Source organism: Epargyreus clarus, unplaced genomic scaffold (genome assembly GCF_041222505.1).
Source record: "Epargyreus clarus isolate Ecla_fem2 unplaced genomic scaffold, WU_Ecla_fem_2.2 ptg000035l, whole genome shotgun sequence".
Classification (NCBI taxonomy): domain Eukaryota; kingdom Metazoa; phylum Arthropoda; class Insecta; order Lepidoptera; family Hesperiidae; genus Epargyreus; species Epargyreus clarus.
In genome coordinates, this window is record NW_027332240.1 from 9,550,790 (window position 1) to 9,576,405 (window position 25,616).

At 37.3% G+C, this 25,616-nt stretch overlaps 1 protein-coding gene across 1 annotated transcript; it reads right to left on the minus strand.

Moving 5' to 3' along the window:
* Positions 1 to 5,546: 5,546 nt before the first annotated feature.
* Positions 5,547 to 7,468, minus strand: LOC140756447 (uncharacterized). Its single transcript, XM_073091959.1, has one exon. The coding sequence runs from the start codon at positions 7,089 to 7,091 to the stop codon at positions 6,282 to 6,284; it is 810 nt and encodes a 269-aa protein (XP_072948060.1). The 5' UTR covers positions 7,092 to 7,468; the 3' UTR covers positions 5,547 to 6,281.
* Positions 7,469 to 25,616: the final 18,148 nt, after the last annotated feature.

Consider the following 25,616-nt stretch of genomic DNA (forward strand, 5'->3'; position numbering starts at 1 on the left):
TGATGTATTTTATTAACAACCCTTAGATTTAATAAGGTTGGAATAAAATTATTTACATGAAACGTATAAAAACAATATATTTAATAAAACAATTAGGTACTTTAAAATGCAATAATAATAAACATTAAAAGTTTGTAATAATACAAACAAAAGATTTTAATTTTGGAATTTTCAAGAGTGAAGATAAATTCTAGATTTTTTGTCGAACCTGAAACAAAAGAAATAAGACGAAACATTTTTGTGCTGACGACGTATCTTTTTTATAATATATAATTAGCAGACGAGCCTGCAATCCTGGTGGATGCAGTACATGTCGCCCATGAACATCTGTAATCAACCCCAGATAGGATTAGATATTCCTACCTGAGTCAGCCACACATGCGCCGCTACTCCTGAAGACTAAGCTGGAACGCCTCGGAAAGGTTTGTCTCCCTTACCATACCCATCAAACCAGAACACAGCAGCGCCTAACACTGCTGTTATTAGGCAGAAATAAGTGCGGCGGTGGTGCCGCCGGAGTCTAACTACAAAGGGTTCTACAACTTTTATTGCCACGTTCTGCTATTTCTATATTATTAGAGAGTATAATATTGATTATAGGAAAATTACCATAGGACTCATACCATTATTTGACTCTCTGGTATCGGTCAATGCAAAATCTCGAGACCAGCTCGATTGGGAAGCCGCAGGGTTCGAAGAGCTGCGTCATCTCCTCCACAAGCCTGGAGAACTTCTCGGAGAAGTCGGTTAACGTGTCCATGTTAAGCGCGTCATTTATTTTGAGGATCATCACTAGAATGTATAAGAGGGCATTACTAATAACAGTGGCGAAGCGTACTTAAGATGGGCCCTTTATCAAAATGTGTTAAAGGTCGCCAATAAAAAAAAAATTTTTTACTTATTTTTGGAATGATAACTTGTTTAATATGTTTTATGATATTTGTTTTTCCTGATAAATACGAACTAAATTTTAAAGTGAAATTGTGAATAATATTTAACACAGTAATAAATACGGGGCCCTGTCCCTTGGGGGCCCAGTATCATTGATACTGCTGATACGGCGGTAGCTCCTCACTAACAAACTAACAATGATATTCTAGTAGTGTATATTTTTTCCTTATATTAGTTGTGTCAAGCGGTGGTGTGGAGTACTGGAGGTAATAGTAAGAGCACCCTCAGGCGTTCAGACCTATGCCCGTTATTAATAATCCATCTATCCACTGTTTTGTTTAGTTTTCTAGTAGGTAAGTAGGTAGAAATTGTCAAATATTGGCAGTAGGGAACAATTGATAGATTAACAAGCGTTGGCTACCGGTGGCTGAACTTCAACCCTATTTGAGGTTCATCAAAGATGTCTATTAGCGCTAGTGACCACATACCATTACGTGGACTGTATGTTAGTTTTCTATTCAAAATATTTTAAGTGATTTTGTAGTGAAACATAAACAGAACAACGCCATCTAGCGACAAAATTAGAAAACTTTAGTTTTTGACGCATGGTGCAGAGATGGCGCTACGCGACGGAGAGGTATAATAAAATAACCAATAATCACTCTATTTAAATTAATCGAAATGACTAACTACCGCAACTATTCTAAAAGACAAAATATTCACAAAAAGAAAAATGTACTGTACCTACAATAATAAAGGAGTTAAAAAGCTAACCAATTAAAATCGCGTAAGTGATTAGCCAGATCCATGCCATAAATATCTTCTCAAATAGGTTCTATCTTTGAAGTCACTCTGTAAAATTAATATAAAATTCCATTGTCAAAATAATGTAGTGGGTACTGTGTGTTAGACATGCATGTGTGTGCATTATAAGATCTAGTTCACCAACAAAATATGCATCTTTTATTGATACAGAAACTTAAACCGTCGCTTCTTCTCCATAGCGAAACACCTTCCGAAGCGGCGGTAGTTTGTTGACGTTCAATAAGAGTTTTATATGAATCAGTTTTGAATTAATAAGATTTGAATTTGAATTGAAACTATGCATAATAATGTGGCAGACGCAGTCCTCGCACCTCTGATTTTTCAGAGTTATGTGCGTATTAGAAATTAATTATCACTTGCTAAACGGTGAAGGAAAACATCGTGAGGAAACCTGACAGATACATACCTGAGAGATTTATAAAAAAAATCTCAAAGGTATGTGAAGTCGCCAATACGCAGTTGGCCAGCGCGGTGGACTATGGCCTAATCCTTCTCATTATGAGAGGGCCCAGCAGTGGGACAGTAATGGGTTGTTGATGAAGACGCAGTCCACAAGATAGTAAGAGGTCACTGGCCCATGGCCCTCAGACATTGAAAGATTTACTCCACATAGAACAGGTGTTCTACCTGAAGCCGATAGATTCCTTGCCACTCCTGAGGACTAATATAGCCTCATGTTAAACTCCGGCATCCACCACCCTTCCACGGAAACACAAGAGATACTTTTCATTAGAAATAAGCGGTAGGTATTGGTGGTTCTACCGCATTTTAGGTAAATATGTACCTAAACATTGTTATTTACTTTTATACAAAGAATAATAATCTTTAAAATCTTTGAAATAATAATTATTATCTTTTTGTATATTTCAATTCTTATTAAAATTCGTTTGTTAAAAATGCTGATTAAGATTCTAGTGTTTCCCATGCATTATTCTAATTACACTTTTAGGGAGCGATGCGTGCTTACCAAATTGGCGCCAACGGAGAACTGTTTCTTTTACATTCAATCGTATTGCAAATGGCGTTCGCGCCGCTCATTCAGACCTGCGCACGAGAGCTGCGCAACGAGCAGAGAGCGGCGAAATTACATATATAAAATTGGGACAGTTTGTCCGGCGTACATACATGATTTATCTTATACAGTTAATGAGTTATATGACTTATACAATTTTATGTTATTTACGTGTTGAAATTATTTTGTTATTTATATACTATTACAATGAATTGATATTTAAATTTATAGATTTATACAATTAGTAGTTACACTACATCACCCCCTTCCAGAGACTGTCATAGGCGATAATAGCGATAGTGTTCCGGAAATCTAACACTGCGACCTGATCGGGTCTTTTTAACTACATCATCAGCTTTTGGTAAGATCTGGTTATTCGTGTACGGTGTAGTCTGTTTAGTATGACTGTCTGGTGACGAATGAGTCTTAGAGTATGTGTCTGATGGATGTGTGTCATTGTGTGTGTCCGGTAATGAATGTGTGTTGCTGCGTGTGTCTGGTGATGAATGAATGTTAGTATGAGTGTCTGGTGGTGAATTAATGTTAGTGTGAATGTCTGGTGGTGAATGTGTGTTACTCTGTGTGTCTGGGTCGTGTAATATGAAAGCCGGTTTAATACGATCTATGGACACGGTGAGTGGTTTCCCTTTAACGAGTATTTTAAAAACTTTATCACTTCGTGTGATGACTGGGTATGGTCCTGAATATGCTGGCTTCAGAGCACCACATGGCGTGTCATCTCGAAGAAATATGTGAGGGGATGTAGATAAGTCCTTGAAGATAAATGTGGGACGCTTACCACTGTGCCGTGAGGCTGGTGATGGTTTGAGGTCCCTCGCAAAGCTTCTAATACGCGACAAGTATTCTGTCGTGTCAATTGTCTCATCTACCTGACTGTTGAAAAATTCACCTGGGAGACGCAGGGGTTGACCATACAAGAGTTCGGCAGAGGAAGCTTGAACATCTTCTTTGAAGGCCGTACGGATTCCTAGCAGAACCAGTGGCAGTACTTCGACCCATGTACTGTTCGCGTGGCAGGTTATGGCAGCTTTTAGTTGCCGGTGGAACCTTTCCACGAGACCATTGCAGGCCGGATGGTACGCTGTCGTTCGGCGATGTTGGAAACCGGCCATGCTGGATAAATTTTGAAATAGGGCCGATTCAAATTGACGACCTCTGTCCGTTACGATGTCGGTCGGGCAACCGAAGCGGGATATCCATCCACTCAATAACGCTCTTGCCACTGTTTCAGCCGTTATGTCAGTCAACGGTATTGCCTCAGGCCATCTCGTAAAACGGTCAACGGCCGTGAGACAATATCGATAACCTTGGCACAGTGGCAAAGGGCCTACCAGGTCAATGTGGACAAAAGCAAACCTGGATTGAGGCAGTTTATAGTTACCAACTGGAGCAAAAACGTGACGGGTGACTTTGCAACGCTGACACGCTAGGCAGTTACGTACCCATTCACGGCAGTCTTTTCTAATACCAGGCCAGACGTAACGCTCGGCGACCAACTGTGCAGAGGCCCTAGCACCTGGATGGCTTAAGCAGTGCAGGCTCTCAAATACCTGCTTGCGCAATTCTTTGGGTACATATGGTCTCTGAATTGGGCTGCTGATATCGCAGTACAGTTGAATTTGAGAACCAGGTACATTTACCTTTTCCAGACGCAGTGATATGTCACTTGACAGCAATTCTTGAAGCTCGCTATCAGTGTGTTGAGCGCGGGCAATCTTCTCAGCGCTTACCGGTTGTATAATTTCTTCGATGCGTGAGAGAGTGTCTGCTACGACATTGTCTTTCCCAGATATGTGTCTGATATCAGTGGTAAACTGGGCTATCAGGTCTAGATGTCGGAACTGTCTGGGAGAGCAATTTTCCTTTCGGGTATGAAAGGCAAATGTTAGGGGCTTGTGATCGGTGTAAACCGTAAAGTCACGAGCCTCTAACATGTGTCGAAAGTGTTTGATGCTTTCGTAGATTGCGAGGAGTTCGCGGTCGTAAGGGGAATACTTAACCTGTGCTGGGCTTAATTTCCTTGAAAAGAAAGCAAGGGGCTGCCAAGAATTCCCTGCCATCTGCTGTAGGACTGCTCCTATGGCCTTATCTGAAGCGTCAGTTACCAAGGCCATTCTTGCCTCGCAGTTTGGGTGAGCTAATAGCGTTGCCTCGCAGAGACTGTCTTTACAGCGCTTAAATGCTCGCATCTCTTCGTCTGTAAAATTCACTGGGTGCGAACCTTTGACGGAGCCGGTCAACAGATTGTTTAAGAGCGATTGATGTTCAGCAGCACCAGGAATAAACCTTCGGTAAAAGTTCAACATTCCTAAAAATCGGCGTAACTCCTTTACAGTCTTAGGCACCGGAAAATTCTGAATGGCCTCGACTTTGGAAGGCAACGGCTTTGTACCCTCGGCTGAAATACGGTAGCCTAGAAAAGTAATCTCGGGAACTCCAAACACACATTTCGAGGTATTTATGACCATACCGTACTCTCTCAATCTGGCGAACAGCTGATGTAAATGCTGCTCGTGCGTCTTTTGATCTTTGGAAAATATTAAAAAATCGTCCAAGTACGCGTACGTAAAATCTAACCCCCTCAACATTTCGTCAACAAAGCGCTGGAACGTCTGTCCGGCATTACGAAGCCCAAACGTCATGTAAGGGAATTCGTAAAGACCGAACGGCGTTGTAATGGCGGTTTTTGCTATATCGTCTGGGTTGAGGGGTATTTGGTGATAAGCCTTCACCAGGTCAATTGTAGAGAATACGGTACAGCCAGACAAGCTATGAGTGAAGTCTTGTATATGTCGGATGGGGTACTTATCCGGGATGGTCCGAGAATTGAGCATACGGTAGTCGCCACACGGGCGCCATCCGTCATTCTTCTTCGGAGCCAAGTGCAGCGGTGATGCCCAAGGTGACTCAGATGGACGACATAAACCACTCTGCAACATTGTATCAAACTCGGCTTTCGCAATTTTTAACTTATCCGGCGCGAGTCTACGGGGTGTGCAAGATACCGGCGGCCCAGGTGTTGTGCGAATATGATGGACTGTGTTATGAGTAGGTGTACGGTGAATGCCATGTGGGCGTGTAATTTCTGTGTATTGGTCGAGTATGTTATGATATACAGAATTTCCAGATATTACCTTAATTGATGTCACATGGTCCAATTTCCGCGCGAGCAAACCCGGGGTCGAAAGTGTTGTGCTGCCGTCGATTAAACGTTGGTTCCTAATATCAACAATTAAGTTGTAATGCGATAAAAAATCTACACCTATAATCGCCTTTGATACGTCTGCAACAATAAATCGCCAGACATAGTCGCGGCGTAAACCTAGGTTTAACACGAAATTTACATCGCCGTAGGTATTTATTGCGGAACCGTTTGCGGCACTCAACACAAGGTCACTTTTATTACGACGTTCCTTTAATATTGTTTTTGGAAAAACGCACAAGTCACTTCCGGTGTCCACTAAAAATTGTATTTTTGTTCGTTTGTCGGTTACAAATAGGCGACCGGTCTTTGGGCAGCCGTCGGTCACCATTATCGACTGCCCCCGTCGTTTACCGAAAAATCACATGGCTTGACACACTGATTTGCTTTATTCCCGAACTTATGATGGAACCAGCACGTCGGGAATTTCCGGTAGTTCGACTGCGATCGCTGTGTCGATCGAGCGCGGGATCGGTTAGGTACATTAGACCTGCTCTTTTGCCGGGACATCCGATCGACTTTCGAGGTCAACATTTGCACTTGGCGAGATAATTCTGCAATTTCATTCGACATGTTACACGATCCACTTGGTGCTATTGTAGATGCTGCTGCTACCTGCGGGCTCGGCGTTACTATGTCGTGGATCCTATCGGCTAATTCAGCCACCTCGTCTAAACTCGTATTAGCCTGGGACGCTATGATGCTCTGCGTACTGCTCGGGAGTCTGCTGGTCCATATGGTCCTCAAAAATTCTTCGGGGACACCTGGTCCGGCTAGGTGCTTTAAGTGACGAAGAAATTGTGACGGCTTTCTATCACCCAGTTCTTCGTCAGTGAGAAGTTGCTTGACTTTCTTCTCTCTCGAAGCCGACAGCCGTTTAATGAGTTCCGCTTTCAGGCGCTCATACTTATCTGGTGCACTCGGGGCAGTAATTATGTCCTCCACCTCGGACGCGTAAATGGGATCGAGTTGGCCCATAGCATGATGGTACTTTGTTGAGTCGACCGTTATGTTCGCCAATACGAATTGACTCTCCAACTGCGCGAACCATAACCCCGGTTTGTCAGGGTAAAATGGAGGCATACGCACTCCCACACGATTGATTTCACCGCCGCCGATCTTATTGTCTTTTTCCGCCATTACTAACACTGTTCACTATACTTTTAACTTTATGGAGTATCGAGGGGTCACCACTTTAGGGAGCGATGTGTGCTTACCAAATTGGCGCCAACGGAGAACTGTTTCTTTTACATTCAATCGTATTGCAAATGGCGTTCGCGCCGCTCATTCAGACCTGCGCACGAGAGCTGCGCAACGAGCAGAGAGCGGCGAAATTACATATATAAAATTGGGACAGTTTGTCCGGCGTACATACATGATTTATCTTATACAGTTAATGAGTTATATGACTTATACAATTTTATGTTATTTACGTGTTGAAATTATTTTGTTATTTATATACTATTACAATGAATTGATATTTAAATTTATAGATTTATACAATTAGTAGTTACACTACACACTGACTAAAGCATTTAATATTTCGTTTGTATAAGATTTGAATTACTTATTTTTAAGTTACTAGAATGTTAAGTCAACATAGGTTTCGAATTGCAAAAATGTGCAATGCTGCAAACTGTTGTAATACTTACCTATTTAGTACAATATTTCCATATATTATGATTGTATTCGCGTCATTTCATCATTTAAATATTACACTAAAATCTTTTATAAGTTTGTACTTATATAAGGACATGTTCTAACTGACTGATTCATCATCGCAGAATGTGGAATGATCTTCCTCTTAAAATATTCCCTGGTAAAAGGTACGTATTAGAAATTAAATGTCATTTGTTATAACGGTAAAGATAAACTTCGTGAAGAAAGTAGCTACAGGTGAGTGCCCAGAAGTGCGCTGGTGTGTGAAAAGCAACTGAGCACTGGGGAGCTAACATCTCTTAAAACAATATTATTTTAATCATACATTGAAAATAATGTTTTAAGGGGGTCGTGGTAAGAAACAAAATAATGTTAATGCAATATTGAAATAAAACTTTCCGGAACTATGATGGTTTTTAAAAGATGGTGGTAGGTCCCCTGGTCTCTTCTCAGAGTGAGTATGTTAGGCCAGTCTCCACCGCGCTGGCCAAGTGCGAATTAGTAGATTTCACACACTTGAGATTTTTGTCTAAAGAAAAGGGTTTCCTTCATCGTTATTGCAAATGATAATTGGATTGAAAGGTGTGTCTTGGATCAAACCTTGGAACCCTGATTGAGAGTCCGAGTTTGAACTACTAGGCTCTCACTATGTTTTTTTTGTCCGCTGTTTTAATATGATGAAATCCTTTAAAGTTCATCTCCGGAGGTGCTAACACTATTTCTATAATAACAGAGTAAACCTTTAATGATAAATCAAACTACTATTTCGATTAATCTAACGTTAACAGTCCTAAGCCTGTATAAAGTATGAAAGAAAGTTTACAATTCATTATTACTAGTGAGTAATGAGACTTTATAGGACTAGGTGGAACAGGTTTTTGGGTCACGTAGTTTAAATATTAGGAACATACCTAGTCCCAAATTTACCTCATCATCAACCCATTACAGTCCCACTGCTGGGTATGGGTCTCCTCTCAGAACGAGAAGGATTAGGCCATAGTCTACCGCGCTGGTCAAGTGCGGATTGGTAGACTTCACATACCTTTAAGATTTTTTTATAAATCTCTCGGGTATGCAGGTTTCCTCACGATGTTTTCCTTCACCGTTTAAGCAAGTGATAATTAATTTCTAATATGCACATAAATTTGAAAATCAGAGGTGCATGCCTGGGATTTGAACATCTGACTCCTCGATCGACTCCTCGGCCGCGTTTCTTAACCACTAGGCTATAACTGCTTCACCCCTAGGCTCTCACTGCTTCAGGCTATCACTGCTTCCAAATTTACCTAGTACAATCCATATCTAGCTTAGTGTCTGTGACTAAAAGCCTCAAACTAACATCTCTGTTAAAAGACAGAACATGTGTGGTTTATCAAAGAACCACGGCGGGTTCTTCGACCTTTAAAACCACAATACTAACGCGTGCTACTATTTCATCATCTTCATTATCTGTAAAACAGTAGTAAGTACAAATGCGTATCTAAATAGATCAAATCAAAATAATCACCATAAACAGTAGCAAACTGCAAATAAACTTGTAACATTTCCAAATCCGTTGCACAAATATTTGTGTTAAATAATGACATTACTTTGAGAACAGATTAAATAATATTATATCATCTTTTGACGAATGGTATGCACAAACAGTTTTGTTGAATCTGATGAATTTTTTTTAGGTTTTTGACGAGTCTGCGACTTTCTTTATGCATTTTTATGGCGAAGAAAAGGAAAGTTATGATTTTAAATGTTTTTACCACGCTTTTATTAGCTTGACCTGTATGTATACAGGTCAAGCTAATAAACTAATAAATAAGCTAATAACATAGATTAGTAAAGATACTTCGCCGCCTTGAAATTGAATGAAGCCACAAACAGCTTATTTTAGTAAGTTCTTTTTTTGAATCCTTGACAAATAAAAACATTTTTAGAGAAAATTTACGAATAAATAACTAATTTACGTAATAAATAAATCATTATTTCAAATATTTTAGGGACATTTTAGCACGGAGACGTGGCAAAACTTTTTTACGCAACTATTTCAATTCTCAAGACTGGGAACATTTTCTTGTTAGGAGTGAATAATCTTTACTAATCTATGGCTAATAAACGGAATCTTTGAACTAAATTTTTACTCACTTTGAACGGTCTGACTAATTTATAATTTTGAACAATCATCAAGAAACGATGACAATACATGACTTAAATAATTTTATCCCATTCACCTCATCAGGATCGTCAGGAATCAGGATTAACGATTTCCCTTGTGCGGTTTTAGCATGGTTCTTAGTTTGTAAACTATAATTATTTTTTTATATAATATAAGAGTAGCGACGAGCATGCATTCCACCTGATAGTAAGTGGCTACTGCCGCCGATGGATATCTGTAATCAACCCCTGGTTGGATTAGATTTCTATCTGAGGTCGACCACAAATGCGCCCGTACCCCTGAATACTAAGCTGAAATGTCTCGGAAAAGTATGTCTTCCTTTCCACACCTTTCGAAGCAGAACAAAACACTGCTTAACGTTGCTGTTATTAGACAGAAATATGTGTGGCGGTGGTGCCGCCGGAGTTGAAACACAGAGGGTTGTACCACCTTCAAATTAATAAGGACAAATAGGTATTATCTAGATATGTTGTTATTTATGATACAAATTGAAATGATAAAGATGTAGGGCATTTACGTTCATAGTAAGTACCATAGATTAGTGAAGATTCACTCCTAACAAGAAAATATAACCAGTTTTGACAATTGAAATTGTCACTGTATATTATTATTTATTTACGTATTTCGTATGTATTCATACGAAAATAGATGATTTTCGTGTTTGAAAAATATTAAAAAATGTAGTTTTTAGAGCATTTACGAATGAAACGACATTTCTCCGCACTTTTTCTTCGATTTCGTGTTTTTGCCCCCACTTAACTGCACATGTCGGCATTGTTCCGCGTAAATTACACCATGACAGCCATTAAATGGCTGTCATGGTGTAATGTCATGTAATGTCATTACAAGGCGGTGAAATATCTATACTTATCTATGGTAAGTACCTATATTTGACATCGAAAGATGAATTTTTTTAGACAACGCATTACCAATGTACTTTTTGAAATATTTAATTTGATATAAAAACGTTTCATCCATTAAGCAGCTCGGTGAAGGTTGTCTTATATAGGGATCTTAGACCAAAACATAAAGGAAAACATCGTTAAGAAACATACCTGGGAATTCTTTAAAGAAATAAATGAATGCTTTGATCATATGGTAGTCTGCTATATCAATTTAGTAAAAAATAAGAAAATAAATGTTTGCGTCACGTTGTTAACTTAATATCAATTTAATCGTGTTATTTATAACAACTTGTTGGAATAATACGCCAATAACTAGTTTTATATTATTTTAATAGGTATTTAATGAATTAACTGGTATAATGTGCGAATAACAACTTGTTAACGAATAAATATACTTATTTATTTCATTTATATAATGTGTAAATAGTAACATGTTTTATAAATAGGATTGGAAATCGATAAGAAATAAATTATAAGGGATTTAATTATGAAACAAGCCGTGAAATTAAAGATTTTAAAATATTTAAAGGTTCATTTCGAAGCAAAAACAGTTGGGGTTTATTACAAATGGGCGGTAGTAGCCTTTTTTTTTTGCTTTCGAGGGGGAAACCTTCGAAAGGTACCCGGTGCCGTGGGAGCGACACAGAGTTATGTGGGATTCTTACCGCACTAAAACCCCCCGGTGGCCGTCCTCGGCGCTACGTAAAGGACTCCGGGATCTCCAGAGGAACGCAACCGGAGTCCTCTTAGCGCGTTGCCCCGTCGGGCTCCGTCCAGGTGAGCACGCCGCTCGCCACACCGTCTGTTGTACACGACGGCATGCGACCACACATACCGCCGTCCCTCCCGGGGTTGCTGGCCGGGCGGTTTGAGCTCCCACTCTTGAGGGGCGGTAGAAGCCACCTACCATCAGGTGGACAGTATTTCAGCAAAATATATACAAACCTTCTCAACGCCTATGTAGATGCTATCAATTTTAACCGTGTTTTTTTCTTATTTGTTGTAATGATAAGAATGAATGTGCAAATATAAATAGGGATTTACTACAAATACGACAGTATCAAGAGCAGTATTTAATTAATATTTTGTTGCTTCATGTCATATAGTTAAGAAATTCATAATGATTATATAAATACTTTTTTACGATTTGAAAACATTGGTTTTTAAGTTAGGTTCTATGTGGAATGCCTCGGAGAAGTTGTCTCCAAGAACTTCAAACCAGAACGCAGCAACGCTTACCACTTTACCCCAAGGCGGTAAAATACGACAAATACATTATGTGTTACATCACCACGCACAAGTACGTGTCACGAAAAAATATGTGTTACATCAGCGCGTAACTTCGTCCCATGCTTAAAATATATTCTGATCGGTTTATTGGAATGCACCAAAATACGTATCTATAAAACAAACAAACAAACAAAAAGTTCTAGTAGAAGATATAATAGTATAGGAGTTTTTGCGTAATGTTCGCAGAAACACAAACGTACTAAAAGTGTAACACATATAACATACACAATATGGATTTCTTAAGATTTCTGTACCCTTACCATGAGTTTTCAAAACATCCCACAATTTTACGTTACCTTTACTCAATTCATTATTCTGTTCCGTTTGCCTAGTAGACTCAAGTCTTTTTGTATACCTCACATGTTCGCAAAAAAGAGAGACAAAACATAAAGCGTCATTTGTCAATTTAGACATTTAATGTTACGTTACTGACACTATACGTTCTGATACAATCCGCTAGGGGCGTTGATTAGAAATTGTATGGGCAAATACGTAAACAAATACCAAAACAGTCATATTTGTTAAAACGTAAAAACTCATGGTAAGAGTACTGAATACAAAGACGGTTCCGTAGGAAGTACTTATTAGGAAGTAGGTATTAACTATAAATAACATACTAAGTATTACTTTCAAGCAGTTTACTTTCGACCTTTCGATAATGACGTCATAAAAAGTCCCTTAGTAAAAGGAAGAGAGAATAATGTTTATCGTTGACTAATAAGGTAAAATGATGATGTAAAATGTAAAGTGAAGATAACAGCAGAATATTAAGTTAAGATTAAAACTACTTCGCAACAATCCTACACAATGAATACAATACAATACAATAACGCCTCATACAATTAACTATCAAACAGCAGAATAAATAATAAGCAGTTGTAGCCTGTTTTTTTTTAGGGTTTTAAGGTTTCCCTTCAAAAGATACCCAACAACGTGGGAGTGAGGCCGGGTTATGTGGGATTTTTACCGCACTAAAACCCCCCCGGTGGCCGTCCTTAACGCTTGTTGGAGAACTCCGGGATCTCCGACTGAACAGAAGCGCGATACCCCGATCGGGCTCTGCCCGGGGGGGGGGGGGGGTTTTCGTTTCTCCCACACCATGTAGTGTTTACGACGGTGTGCGACCATACATACCGCCGTCCTTCCCGGGTCGCTTACTGGACGGATCGAGCTCCCACTCTTGCAGCCCGCAACCCCGGAAGCCCCCTTTTAGTCGCTTCTTACGACAGGCAGGGGATACTGTAGCCCTATTCTAGTCCCGGAACTACAGGGACAAAGCAGTTATAGTCTAGTGGTTAAAATGTGACCTTTCAATCGAAGGTTAGACGTTCGAATCCCAAGCACTCATTTTATCTTCACCGATTTCTCAAAAAGTATTTATATATAAATATTAAACCTAATAATTGATCACTGCCCCCATTACATTGTAACCATCTTTAATTCATTGAATATAAGAGTAGCAGACGAGCATGCATTCCACCCGATCGAGTGGCTACTGCCACCTATGGACATCTGTGATCAATCCTAGATATGATTAGATTCCTACCTGAGATCAGCCATAGCATTAGCACTAGGCTATCACTGCTTAAGGAAAATATGAAACCTATTCTGATACATTTGATATTGGACGCCAAAACACGTGGGATCATTTTGATACCGGTATTTCTTTGAGTGTCTGGTTACAGACCATGAGGGGGGGGGGTCAGTCGGGTTAAATGACGTCACTCATATCGTACACACATACATAGTAATTCTTGTACGGACGGTAATATTACGATTTCCAATTTTCGAAGTCCTACTTTTCGATATTTGAATTGTGTGCGTATCCGGTTATCAAGTGGACCAAGGGTTTTGATAAATATGTACATAAAATAAAATGTCTGTAAGTTCAGAACATTTTGTTCCATTCCACCATCAATCATCATGCATGCATCAGCATAAAACCGTTTTTGTCCGTTTAAGTTATTTTGAAAATTGCTGAGGCGCTATTACTAATGAACTATTAGTACCTATAATTTGGGGGATCGGATACTAATTATAACGTATGTAGCGTTGCATTTGTTTTGGTTTTAAAAATAGTTTTTCAAAAAACCTTTGTTCGTATATTTATTTATTAACTTACATGCTTATTAACTGAATGACAGGGATCATTTTAGTACATTGCATTTAACAATAAAAAACCTATCAAGTATTAAAAAACCAACCACACGAATCCACATAAACATTATACATAACCGACTGGTATACAATTTCGTACATACGTTGTCAGCGGTACTTTGTATGCCAAATAAAAGTACAGTAATACCTTGACTTACGCTACCCCGACTTATTATAATAAGCTTACTATCCCTACAATTATTCAAGTAAGCATTCGTATTTGACGCGCGGAGTCAACACATTCGGAATCATACCATACGATATTATTTACATGGATATCCCGACTTACGTGAATTCGACTTATACGATTATCCCTCGGTCCCACCAATCGCGTAAGTCTGAGGTATTACTGTACAATTCCCAAGGGCTAGATAAACTTAACCGCAAGTGAAGCCAAGTAAACAATAAATTACAACATAAAATAATAAAATCGTAAATAAAAAAATCTTGACAAACTAGACGGTGTACCCGCACGTCATAACTAGTTATGCCATAATATATTTTTTTGAGTGAGGTCAATGAACTTCGCCGTGAAGCCTTAATATCTGCCAATGTAAAAACTATACGCGGTATTGATCACTTGAGACAGCTGCTTACAATTTTTTTATATCGACTTTACAGTTTTACGCGGACTATACCTAGAACCCTCTGTGGTTCAACTCCGACGGCACCACTAGCACACCTATTTCTGCCTAATAACAGCAATGTTAAGCACTGCTGTATTCTGGTTTGAAAATGTCCCTAAAATGTTTGAAATACTTATTTATTTGTTACGTAAATTACGTAGTTTTAATCATTTATACGTAATTTTTCTCGTAAAATTTTCTCTAAAAATGGTTTTTTATTTGTCAAGAATTCTAACAATAAATTATTCATTCAATTTTAAAGCGGCTGAGGCTTCATTCAATTTTAAGGCAGTGAAGTATCTTTCTATTTTACTTATCAAAGGAGAAAAGAAGAGTTTATCCTATCTACAAGCAATTAATAAGAGAATGTGATCCCAGATTAAGAGAGTATCAAATGACCTTACGTCTTCACGGATGCTTAGATTACTAGAATATATACCTATAATAGTTATTATAATACAAGTTTATCTTATCGACGCTTTTCCCTATTACTTAAGAATTAAATAAATGCAATTCTTACATCATGTATCAAAGTTTAATCTATAATTATAGCTAACCGCAATGTTTACCTATAGGTTTCATTAGGGTTCAGCACCCTTACCATGAGTTTTTACGTTTTGACAAATATGACTGTTTTGGTATTTGTTTACGTATTTACCCAAACAATTTCAAATCAGCGCCCCTAGCGGATTTTGTCAGAACTTGGAAATTGTATGGGTAAATACGTAAACAAATCAATCAAAATAGTCATATTTGTCAGAACGTAAAAACTCATGGTAAGGGTACTGTATCCCAAGGGATAAAACCGAACGCTTTTCCTAAGCCCCCACAGTCTGACCGTCTAAAACAGGGCTCTATCTCTTGAAGCGTAATCATGCACTAGAAAATTTGTGAGGAGAAATGTACCTGATATTGTACCTGAATAGTTACTATGGCAAATTTTATTTTTACAACAAATACTAAAAATAGAAAAGGTAAAAATAAAAAAGAGTAAAAAAAAAAGATTACATACAAGAAACCGACATTTTGCGAGTTATGTTTAATCTTTATATGTCCAAGTCCCCTTGAACACACACAACAAATTTCATATATATATATATATATATATATATATATATATATATATATATATATATATATATATATATATATATATATAAAAATGTATAAATAAATAATAAATTAACGCTTTCTACACTCAGAGCCCCACACTAGGATTCCCTCCTAAATACCCAGACCCAGAACAAATATCTAAATTCATCATTTCATCAGTCAGATATATGTCTGACCGGAGATCGAACCCTTTGTACGTCAGACCTGTATCTCTGTTAGGAGTGGTAATCGCACCGTCACGCGAGTCGTCATATAATAAACTATTTTGAAAATAAATCATGTAGTTATCCCCTATAGTGGGACGGAAACCTCCGTAACCGACTTGGACTCGCACTTGGCATACTTGGTGACGTCAGAAAGAATGAGGATAAATTTGCTTAACTGGCATTCTAAAAATATTATAAACAAAAATGTGAATTATAATAAGTAGCTGCCACGGTTTGTTCTAAGAAAAAGTCTGGTATACAGTTGTATTTATAATAAGTTATTATCAATCAGTAGAGGCATCGCGAAAATGCAGTGATAGATCAATGGTTTAGGAACTCGGCCTCTCGAATGAGGGGTCCGAGGAACAAATCCTAGGTCTGACCTCTGATTTTTAAAAGTTATGTGCGTATTATAAATTAATTATCACTTGCTTAGAACGGTGAAGGAAAACATCGTGAGGAAACCTGCATACCTGAAAGATTTATATAAAAAAATCTCAATGGTATGTGAAGTCTACCAATACGCACTTGGCCAGCGCGGTGGACTATAACCTAATCCTTCTCATACTGAGAGGAGACCCGTACCCAGCAGTGCGACAATAATGGGTTGATTACGTGACGTAGAGGCAGCAGGGTGTAAAGATGAACATAAATAAAAAAATATACATATAGCCGACCACAACGTCTTGAAAGGGGGAACTCTTTATGATTCACCACCACCACAGCTATTTCTGCTTAATAACAGCAGTGTTAAGCGCTCGTGTGTTCTGGTCTGAAGGGTGTAAAATTTTCATTTATTTTTTAAGCTATTGCATAGCTTTTATCGCGGGCTTTGAGCGCGGCGACCGAATCGAGAAATTCCGTAACGAAAATAAGTAACACCTTTCAACAACTCGGTTGCCTGGAGACTTGATATCCAACTATCAAGTCTCCAGGCAACCGAGTTGTTGACTGTCAATAGAAAAATATGGATATAATTGAATAAAGTATTATTTTACATTCCTTATTATTTTATTTGATATTGGCGACGAGATGTCGAATGAACTAAAAAACAATAAGGAAATACGAGCCACATTACGTGGGTTAATGAAACGAACCGAAAATTACATTTCGGGAATAGAAAAAATTGACATTGAAGAAATAAATATACGACTGAATTCTTTACAAGAAAATTTTAACAAATTCTACGCGATTCAAGAAAAAATTGAATGGCTTACAGAAGAAGAAAATTTAGAAAAGGAAATAAAATACAGGTACGAATTTGAAGAAATATATACAAAGCTAAAATTTAAATTTTTGAATGTACAAAAAGAAAATAATCGGCTAATACCTGAATGTTCTTTTATATCAGCAAGAGCGGAAGTTTATTTGATAAACTGTTAACTGTCAAGGCACGCTTGAGACGTACACCTAATACAAAAGAGTTATCACCTTATCAGTTAATGTTCGGCAGAGAGGTAAGAACCTATATGCATGCCTTATTTAAGAAATCCGCCCCACTATCCAGATTACATTACAATGCACCGCCAACGCAGGAGTTCGGACAAGGTGATAAGGTACAAGTCCGCAGTTACACCAACCCAAGAGTTAAATGGGAGTTCGGAGTCGTCATCCGAAGATTAGGTAGACTCCATTATGAAGTTAGAACTGAAAATGGCATACTGGTGCGCCGTCACCTTGACCAAATGCTGCCGGCGCCCCTGGTGGTGTAAGTGAAAATAGCGGTGGAGGACTGTTGGATATCAAGTCTCCAGGCAACCGAGTTGTTGACTGTCAATAGAAAAATATGGATATAATTGAATAAAGTATTATTTTATATTCCTTATTATTTTATTTGATAACCTTAATTCGTCAACTTGAACACAGATGGCAGTAATACACATTTTTTTATAATCCGTGCAGAAATCTTAAAATTGCGTGAAGTATATTTTATATTCCCATTATAAAATTCAAAATTATATTACCATATTATCCAAATAATATGTTTTATCAACATAAGCTATGTTGAATTCTGGATTGATAAAATAACGTAAAAGAGTGTTTGTTATTTTTAAACGTACAATTACAACTGACAGACTTGACAGCACAAAATCAAAACGCCATTATGATTTATGGTACAAATAATTTGTGTACAAAGTGTTTTAAATATGAATAAACAAAGTGCATTTATTAATGAAAAATTGATCCATTTATATTGCTGGTTGTTAATACTTTATGTCACTTATTAAATACTTTTCTATTTTATATTTTAGAATGTTCAGTCTTGCTTGGAGTTATGAAATGTCAGCTGATATTTGCAATGTCTTATATAATGGAGATATGATAAAATAGTGGATAAAGATGTATTAATGTAAATGTTGATGATTATGGAAGAATATATTGTATTTCTGGAATTCCTTCTGAGCGTTTTCATAGCATAAAAAATGCTATGCAATAGCTTTACCGCGGCAGTCTCCGAGTGCCACACGTATTTTTTTTTGTTTTAATATTTTTTATCAAAGCAGTCATAGAAGAGAATGCTTTGTGAAAGTTTTAACAGTCTATTTATTACGGTTCAATAGATCAAGCGAAAAACGCCAAAATAATGGTTTCGTGTATGGCTTTTATTTTGACCACCACACCACCATTTATTTTGATTTTTTAAGCTATTGCATAGCTTTTATCGCGGGCTTTGAGCGCGGCGACCGAATCGAGAAATTCCGTAACGAAAATAAGTAACACCTTTCAACAACTCGGTTGCCTGGAGACTTGATATCCAACTATCAAGTCTCCAGGCAACCGAGTTGTTGACTGTCAATAGCAAAATATGGATATAATTGAATAAAGTATTATTTTACATTCCTTATTATTTTATTTGATATTGGCGACGAGATGTCGAATGAACTAAAAAACAATAAGGAAATACGAGCCACATTACGTGGGTTAATGAAACGAACCGAAAATTACATTTCGGGAATAGAAAAAATTGACATTGAAGAAATAAATATACGACTGAATTCTTTACAAAAAAATTTGAACAAATTCTACACGATTCAAGAAAAAATTGAATGGCTTACAGAAGAAGAAAATTTAGAAGAGGAAATAAAATACAGGTACGAATTTGAAGAAATATATACAAAGCTAAAATTTAAATTTTTGAATGTACAAAAAGAAAATAATCGGCTAATACCTGAATGTTCTTTTATATCAGCAAGAGCGGAAGTTTATTTGATAAACTGTTAACTGTCAAGGCACGCTTGAGACGTACACCTAATACAAAAGAGTTATCACCTTATCAGTTAATGTTCGGCAGAGAGGTAAGAACACTAAGAACCTATATGCATGCCTTATTTAAGAAGTCCGCCCCACTATCCAGATTACATTACAATGCACCGCCAACGCAGGAATTCGGACAAGGTGATAAGGTACAAGTCCGCAGTTACACCAACCCAAAAGTTAAATGGGAGTTCGGAGTCGTCATCCGAAGATTAGGTAGACTCCATTATGAAGTCAGAACTGAAAATGGCATACTGGTGCGCCGTCACCTTGACCAAATGCTGCCGGCGCCCCTGGTGGTGTAAGTGAAAATAGCGGTGGAGGACTGTTGGATATCAAGTCTCCAGGCAACCGAGTTGTTGACTGTCAATAGAAAAATATGGATATAATTGAATAAAGTATTATTTTACATTCCTTATTATTTTATTTGATAACCTTAATTCGTCAACTTGAACACAGATGGCAGTAATACACATTTTTTTATAATCCGTGCAGAAATCTTAAAATTGCGTGAAGTATATTTTATATTCCCATTATACAATTCAAAATTATATTACCATATTATCCAAATAATATGTTTTATCAACATAAGCTATGTTGAATTCTGTATTGATAAAATAACGTAAAAGAGTGTTTGTTATTTTTAAACGAACAATTACAACTGACAGACTTGACAGCACAAAATCAAAACGCCATTATGATTTATGGTACAAATAATTTGTGTACAGAGTGTTTTAAATATGAATAAACAAAGTGCATTTATTAATGAAAATGCGATGTACCTGTAACATTCGGCCAAATGTCACAGGCACATCGCATTGATCCATTTATATTGCTGGTTGTTAATACTTTATGTCACTTATTAAATACTTTTCTATTTTATATTTTAGAATGTTCAGTCTTGCTTGGAGTTATGAAATGTCAGCTGATATTTGCAATGTCTTATATAATGGAGATATGATAAAATAGTGGATAAAGATGTATTAATGTAAATGTTGATGATTATGGAAGAATATATTGTATTTCTGGAATTCCTTCTGAGCGTTTTCATAGCATAAAAAATGCTATGCAATAGCTTTACCGCGGCAGTCTCCGAGTGCCACACGTATTTTTTTTTGTTTTAATATTTTTTATCAAAGCAGTCATAGAAGAGAATGCTTTGTGAAAGTTTTAACAGTCTATTTATTACGGTTCAATAGATCAAGCGAAAAACGCCAAAATAATGGTTTCGTGTATGGCTTTTATTTTGACCACCACACCACCATTTATTTTGATTTTTTAAGCTATTGCATAGCTTTTATCGCGGGCTTTGAGCGCGGCGACCGAATCGAGAAATTCCGTAACGAAAATAAGTAACACCTTTCAACAACTCGGTTGCCTGGAGACTTGATATCCAACTATCAAGTCTCCAGGCAACCGAGTTGTTGACTGTCAATAGCAAAATATGGATATAATTGAATAAAGTATTATTTTACATTCCTTATTATTTTATTTGATATTGGCGACGAGATGTCGAATGAACTAAAAAACAATAAGGAAATACGAGCCACATTACGTGGGTTAATGAAACGAACCGAAAATTACATTTCGGGAATAGAAAAAATTGACATTGAAGAAATAAATATACGACTGAATTCTTTACAAAAAAATTTGAACAAATTCTACACGATTCAAGAAAAAATTGAATGGCTTACAGAAGAAGAAAATTTAGAAGAGGAAATAAAATACAGGTACGAATTTGAAGAAATATATACAAAGCTAAAATTTAAATTTTTGAATGTACAAAAAGAAAATAATCGGCTAATACCTGAATGTTCTTTTATATCAGCAAGAGCGGAAGTTTATTTGATAAACTGTTAACTGTCAAGGCACGCTTGAGACGTACACCTAATACAAAAGAGTTATCACCTTATCAGTTAATGTTCGGCAGAGAGGTAAGAACACTAAGAACCTATATGCATGCCTTATTTAAGAAGTCCGCCCCACTATCCAGATTACATTACAATGCACCGCCAACGCAGGAATTCGGACAAGGTGATAAGGTACAAGTCCGCAGTTACACCAACCCAAAAGTTAAATGGGAGTTCGGAGTCGTCATCCGAAGATTAGGTAGACTCCATTATGAAGTCAGAACTGAAAATGGCATACTGGTGCGCCGTCACCTTGACCAAATGCTGCCGGCGCCCCTGGTGGTGTAAGTGAAAATAGCGGTGGAGGACTGTTGGATATCAAGTCTCCAGGCAACCGAGTTGTTGACTGTCAATAGAAAAATATGGATATAATTGAATAAAGTATTATTTTACATTCCTTATTATTTTATTTGATAACCTTAATTCGTCAACTTGAACACAGATGGCAGTAATACACATTTTTTTATAATCCGTGCAGAAATCTTAAAATTGCGTGAAGTATATTTTATATTCCCATTATACAATTCAAAATTATATTACCATATTATCCAAATAATATGTTTTATCAACATAAGCTATGTTGAATTCTGTATTGATAAAATAACGTAAAAGAGTGTTTGTTATTTTTAAACGAACAATTACAACTGACAGACTTGACAGCACAAAATCAAAACGCCATTATGATTTATGGTACAAATAATTTGTGTACAGAGTGTTTTAAATATGAATAAACAAAGTGCATTTATTAATGAAAATGCGATGTACCTGTAACATTCGGCCAAATGTCACAGGCACATCGCATTGATCCATTTATATTGCTGGTTGTTAATACTTTATGTCACTTATTAAATACTTTTCTATTTTATATTTTAGAATGTTCAGTCTTGCTTGGAGTTATGAAATGTCAGCTGATATTTGCAATGTCTTATATAATGGAGATATGATAAAATAGTGGATAAAGATGTATTAATGTAAATGTTGATGATTATGGAAGAATATATTGTATTTCTGGAATTCCTTCTGAGCGTTTTCATAGCATAAAAAATGCTATGCAATAGCTTTACCGCGGCAGTCTCCGAGTGCCACACGTATTTTTTTTTTAATTTTTAGTATTTCTTGTTATAGCGGCCATCATTATTCATATTCTGTGAAAATTTCAAGCCTCTATCTAATAAGGTTCCTGAGAAAGATCCCTATGACGGACAGACAGGCAGACAAACAGGCAAACAGCGGAGGCTTAGTAATAGTGTTCCGTATTTACCCATTGGGTATTATTGTTTGGGGACCTAATTTTCTGGTTATTTTCAATACCATTTTTAATGTACATTATAGAACACAAAAACAATGTGAACAATTAACTCCTTTGTTTTATAACAATGCTTTCTTCATTTTATATTTGTTTAGCAGTTTAAGTCAGTATAGAATTACTCAGAATTTTAACATTGTATTTGATATTAGAGTTATTACTCATTTGTTATTTTTATGTTGATACAAAAAATACAATATAAGTTACTGTGTCTGAAAGAAGACTATCTAAAATTTGTAATAGCTTCTTGGTTTACCCCTTTTTTACGTGGGGGAAATCTTCAAAGTGTACGCGGTGCCGTGGGAGCGACGCAGGGTTATGTGAGATTCTTACCGCAATAAAACCCCCCCCTCAGTGGCCGTCCTCGGCGCCGTGTAGAGAGCTCCGGTATCTCCAAAGGATCGCAACCGGAGTCCTTGACGCTTGCCATATCGTCTCGTGCGTACGACGTTTGTGGACCACATATACCGTAATCCTTCCCGGGGACGCTGGCCGGTCGGTTCGAGTTCCCACTTTTGCCACCCGAGACCCCAGAAGCCCCCTTATAGTCGCCTCTTACGACAGGCAGGGGATATTACCGCAGCCCTATTTGGGTAGTGAACCCTAAAAAAATATTTGAATATTGTGTGTGTGTGTGTGTGTGTGTGTGTGTGTATAGTAGTGCACTAGATAGTGTGTACGTAAATTCTTCGAGAACAAATTCAATTTAATACCTATTTACCTGGTATTACTACAGTACCAGCTTAATGTTAAACAAGCGTGACAAGAAAAGCGCCCTTATGGGCTCTTTAAAATTTGCACATATGTTCATTAACCTGATCTAAATCACTTACAATATAGCCTTAACGTATCTACAACTGATTATCATTGTCATTTATTAAATTAAATTTAGATAGTTAAGTAACTGTTCGTGAACTAACTGTTTGATAACTAATTGTTTTTATGACGGACATTAAATACTGTATTTGTTATTAGAAATTACTGTACTTGTTTTAACATTGAAGGAAAATATTTAAAGTTTGAACAAAACTTAAGAATAGGTATAAGATCGGTTGTGGGGCAGTAACGGGTTTGTGGCGACTTCCCATTACTCGTCAACAGATGGCGCTGGACGTTTCTGTATCACGCTATCGAAGTTTTCATAACATCTTGTTTATATACAAGCTCCGAACTGAGACTGTCAGAGCACGGCCGCTCCAGGGCATGATCACCTAGCCCGGCGGGATATGTCGATTATATTTTAGAGAAATGTTATAAAACCAAAAAAAATGCGACTGCATATTAATCATGTAGATGTTATTAGGTTATAGGTGTGGTGGTGCCGCCGGAGTCAAACCACCACCACACCTATTTCTGCCTAATAATAGCAGTGTTAGGCGCTGATGTGTTACGGTTTGAAGGGTGTGGTAAGGGAGACAGACTTTTCCGAGGCGTTCCAGCTCAGTCCTCAGGGGTAGCGGCGCATCTGTGGCCGACCTCAGGTAGGAATATCTAATCCTATCTGGGGTTGATTACAGATGTCCATGGGCGGCAGTAGCCACTTACCATCAGGTGGACTGCATGCTCGTCTGCTACTCTTATATTATAAAAAAAAAACACAAAGTGTTCTACCACCTTCAAAACAATCGAAATCTACTACGAATGGGTTCTACGAATCAAACGAAACCTTATATGAAATATCTGTCAAGCCGTTTGAGCTGCAGGCATAACAAAGAATAAGATACACACGCTCGAATAACATTACACTCCTCACGTCAGTCACGTAAAAATGGTTTTACCATCAGACGAACTTACTACAACTTATCTAACCGGTGTAAATACCACCGTATAATAAATTTCCTCACAGTTTCAAGTTTCAACTTAAGGATAAATGATACGGTAATTTTTACAAGGAAAATCAAATGTAAGTAAAGATACTTCAAACCTATTTTGCAACTACTACGATATTTCTTTTTAAATGACGTCGTTATTTGAACTTTTTGTCATTTTTTTTAATATTCATTAAAAATGTAGGCAACTAGTGCTGAAGGTCACACCTAATGGAGTTTTTGGGTAGATTTTTTAAAATTAAAATTCTTTGTCAATTTTTGAAGTAGCAAATAACCATGCAGTCAGTTAGTTCCTACCCTACCACCGAAAGGCAAGAACAGCTTCACGCTAGAAATAAGTGTGACGGTGGTACCTTCCCCATCGAAACAAACTTGTTCACAGCTTTCGAGGACTCATCATTTTACTGTTGTATAGTATTGTATTGTAGAAATAGTAGACGATGAGTTTAGATTTTTTCGGATTTTCAGACCACTCTCTAAATCAATATCTAATATTTCTTAAAATATAATAATCCCAAAATAGTATCATTACAATCTATCCCCATTGTTTAGTGTCTTGCCTGGCCGTGGAGTTGAACCTGAAACTTACGTGTCAAACCGGTATATTGACCGCTACAGCGCGCGGGTCGAATTATTAATGAAAGTTGATGAAAGGTTAAGAACCACTTTGGACCAACTTCACATTTGGAAGCCCAAAGTAAACAAAACAACGAGTTGTTGTGTTGTGTTGTTTTACGAGTATTAACGTAAAATTAGCCCATTTTAATATGTAACGGGTATTTATGATCAGCGGTTTAATTTTTTTTTTGCCGATGTAAAAAAACCGCGTATCATAGTAATCGTTACAAAATATAGTTTAAAATCTAACGCTAAAATTGCACAAGGAAAATCGTTAATCCTGATTCCTGACGTTTCTAATGAGGAGAATTGGCTAAAATTATTAAAATCGTGTATTGTCATCGGTTCTTGATAATTGTTCCAAATTTGAAATTAATCGGACCGTTCAAAGTGGGTAAAAATGGGGTTCAAAGATTCCGTTACATACATATATACATACATACATAGATGCAACCCAGGCTGATAAAAGCATGGTAATAGGGGACAATTTTAGGTTAGTGCAATTAAAATAAAAATGATGATAGGTAGAAATATAGCGATTTGCTTACTTACTTTAAAATGCTTTAATTCCTCGGTAATATTAGTCTAACATCATTTAAAGCTGACCCCCTCATAAGCCAATGT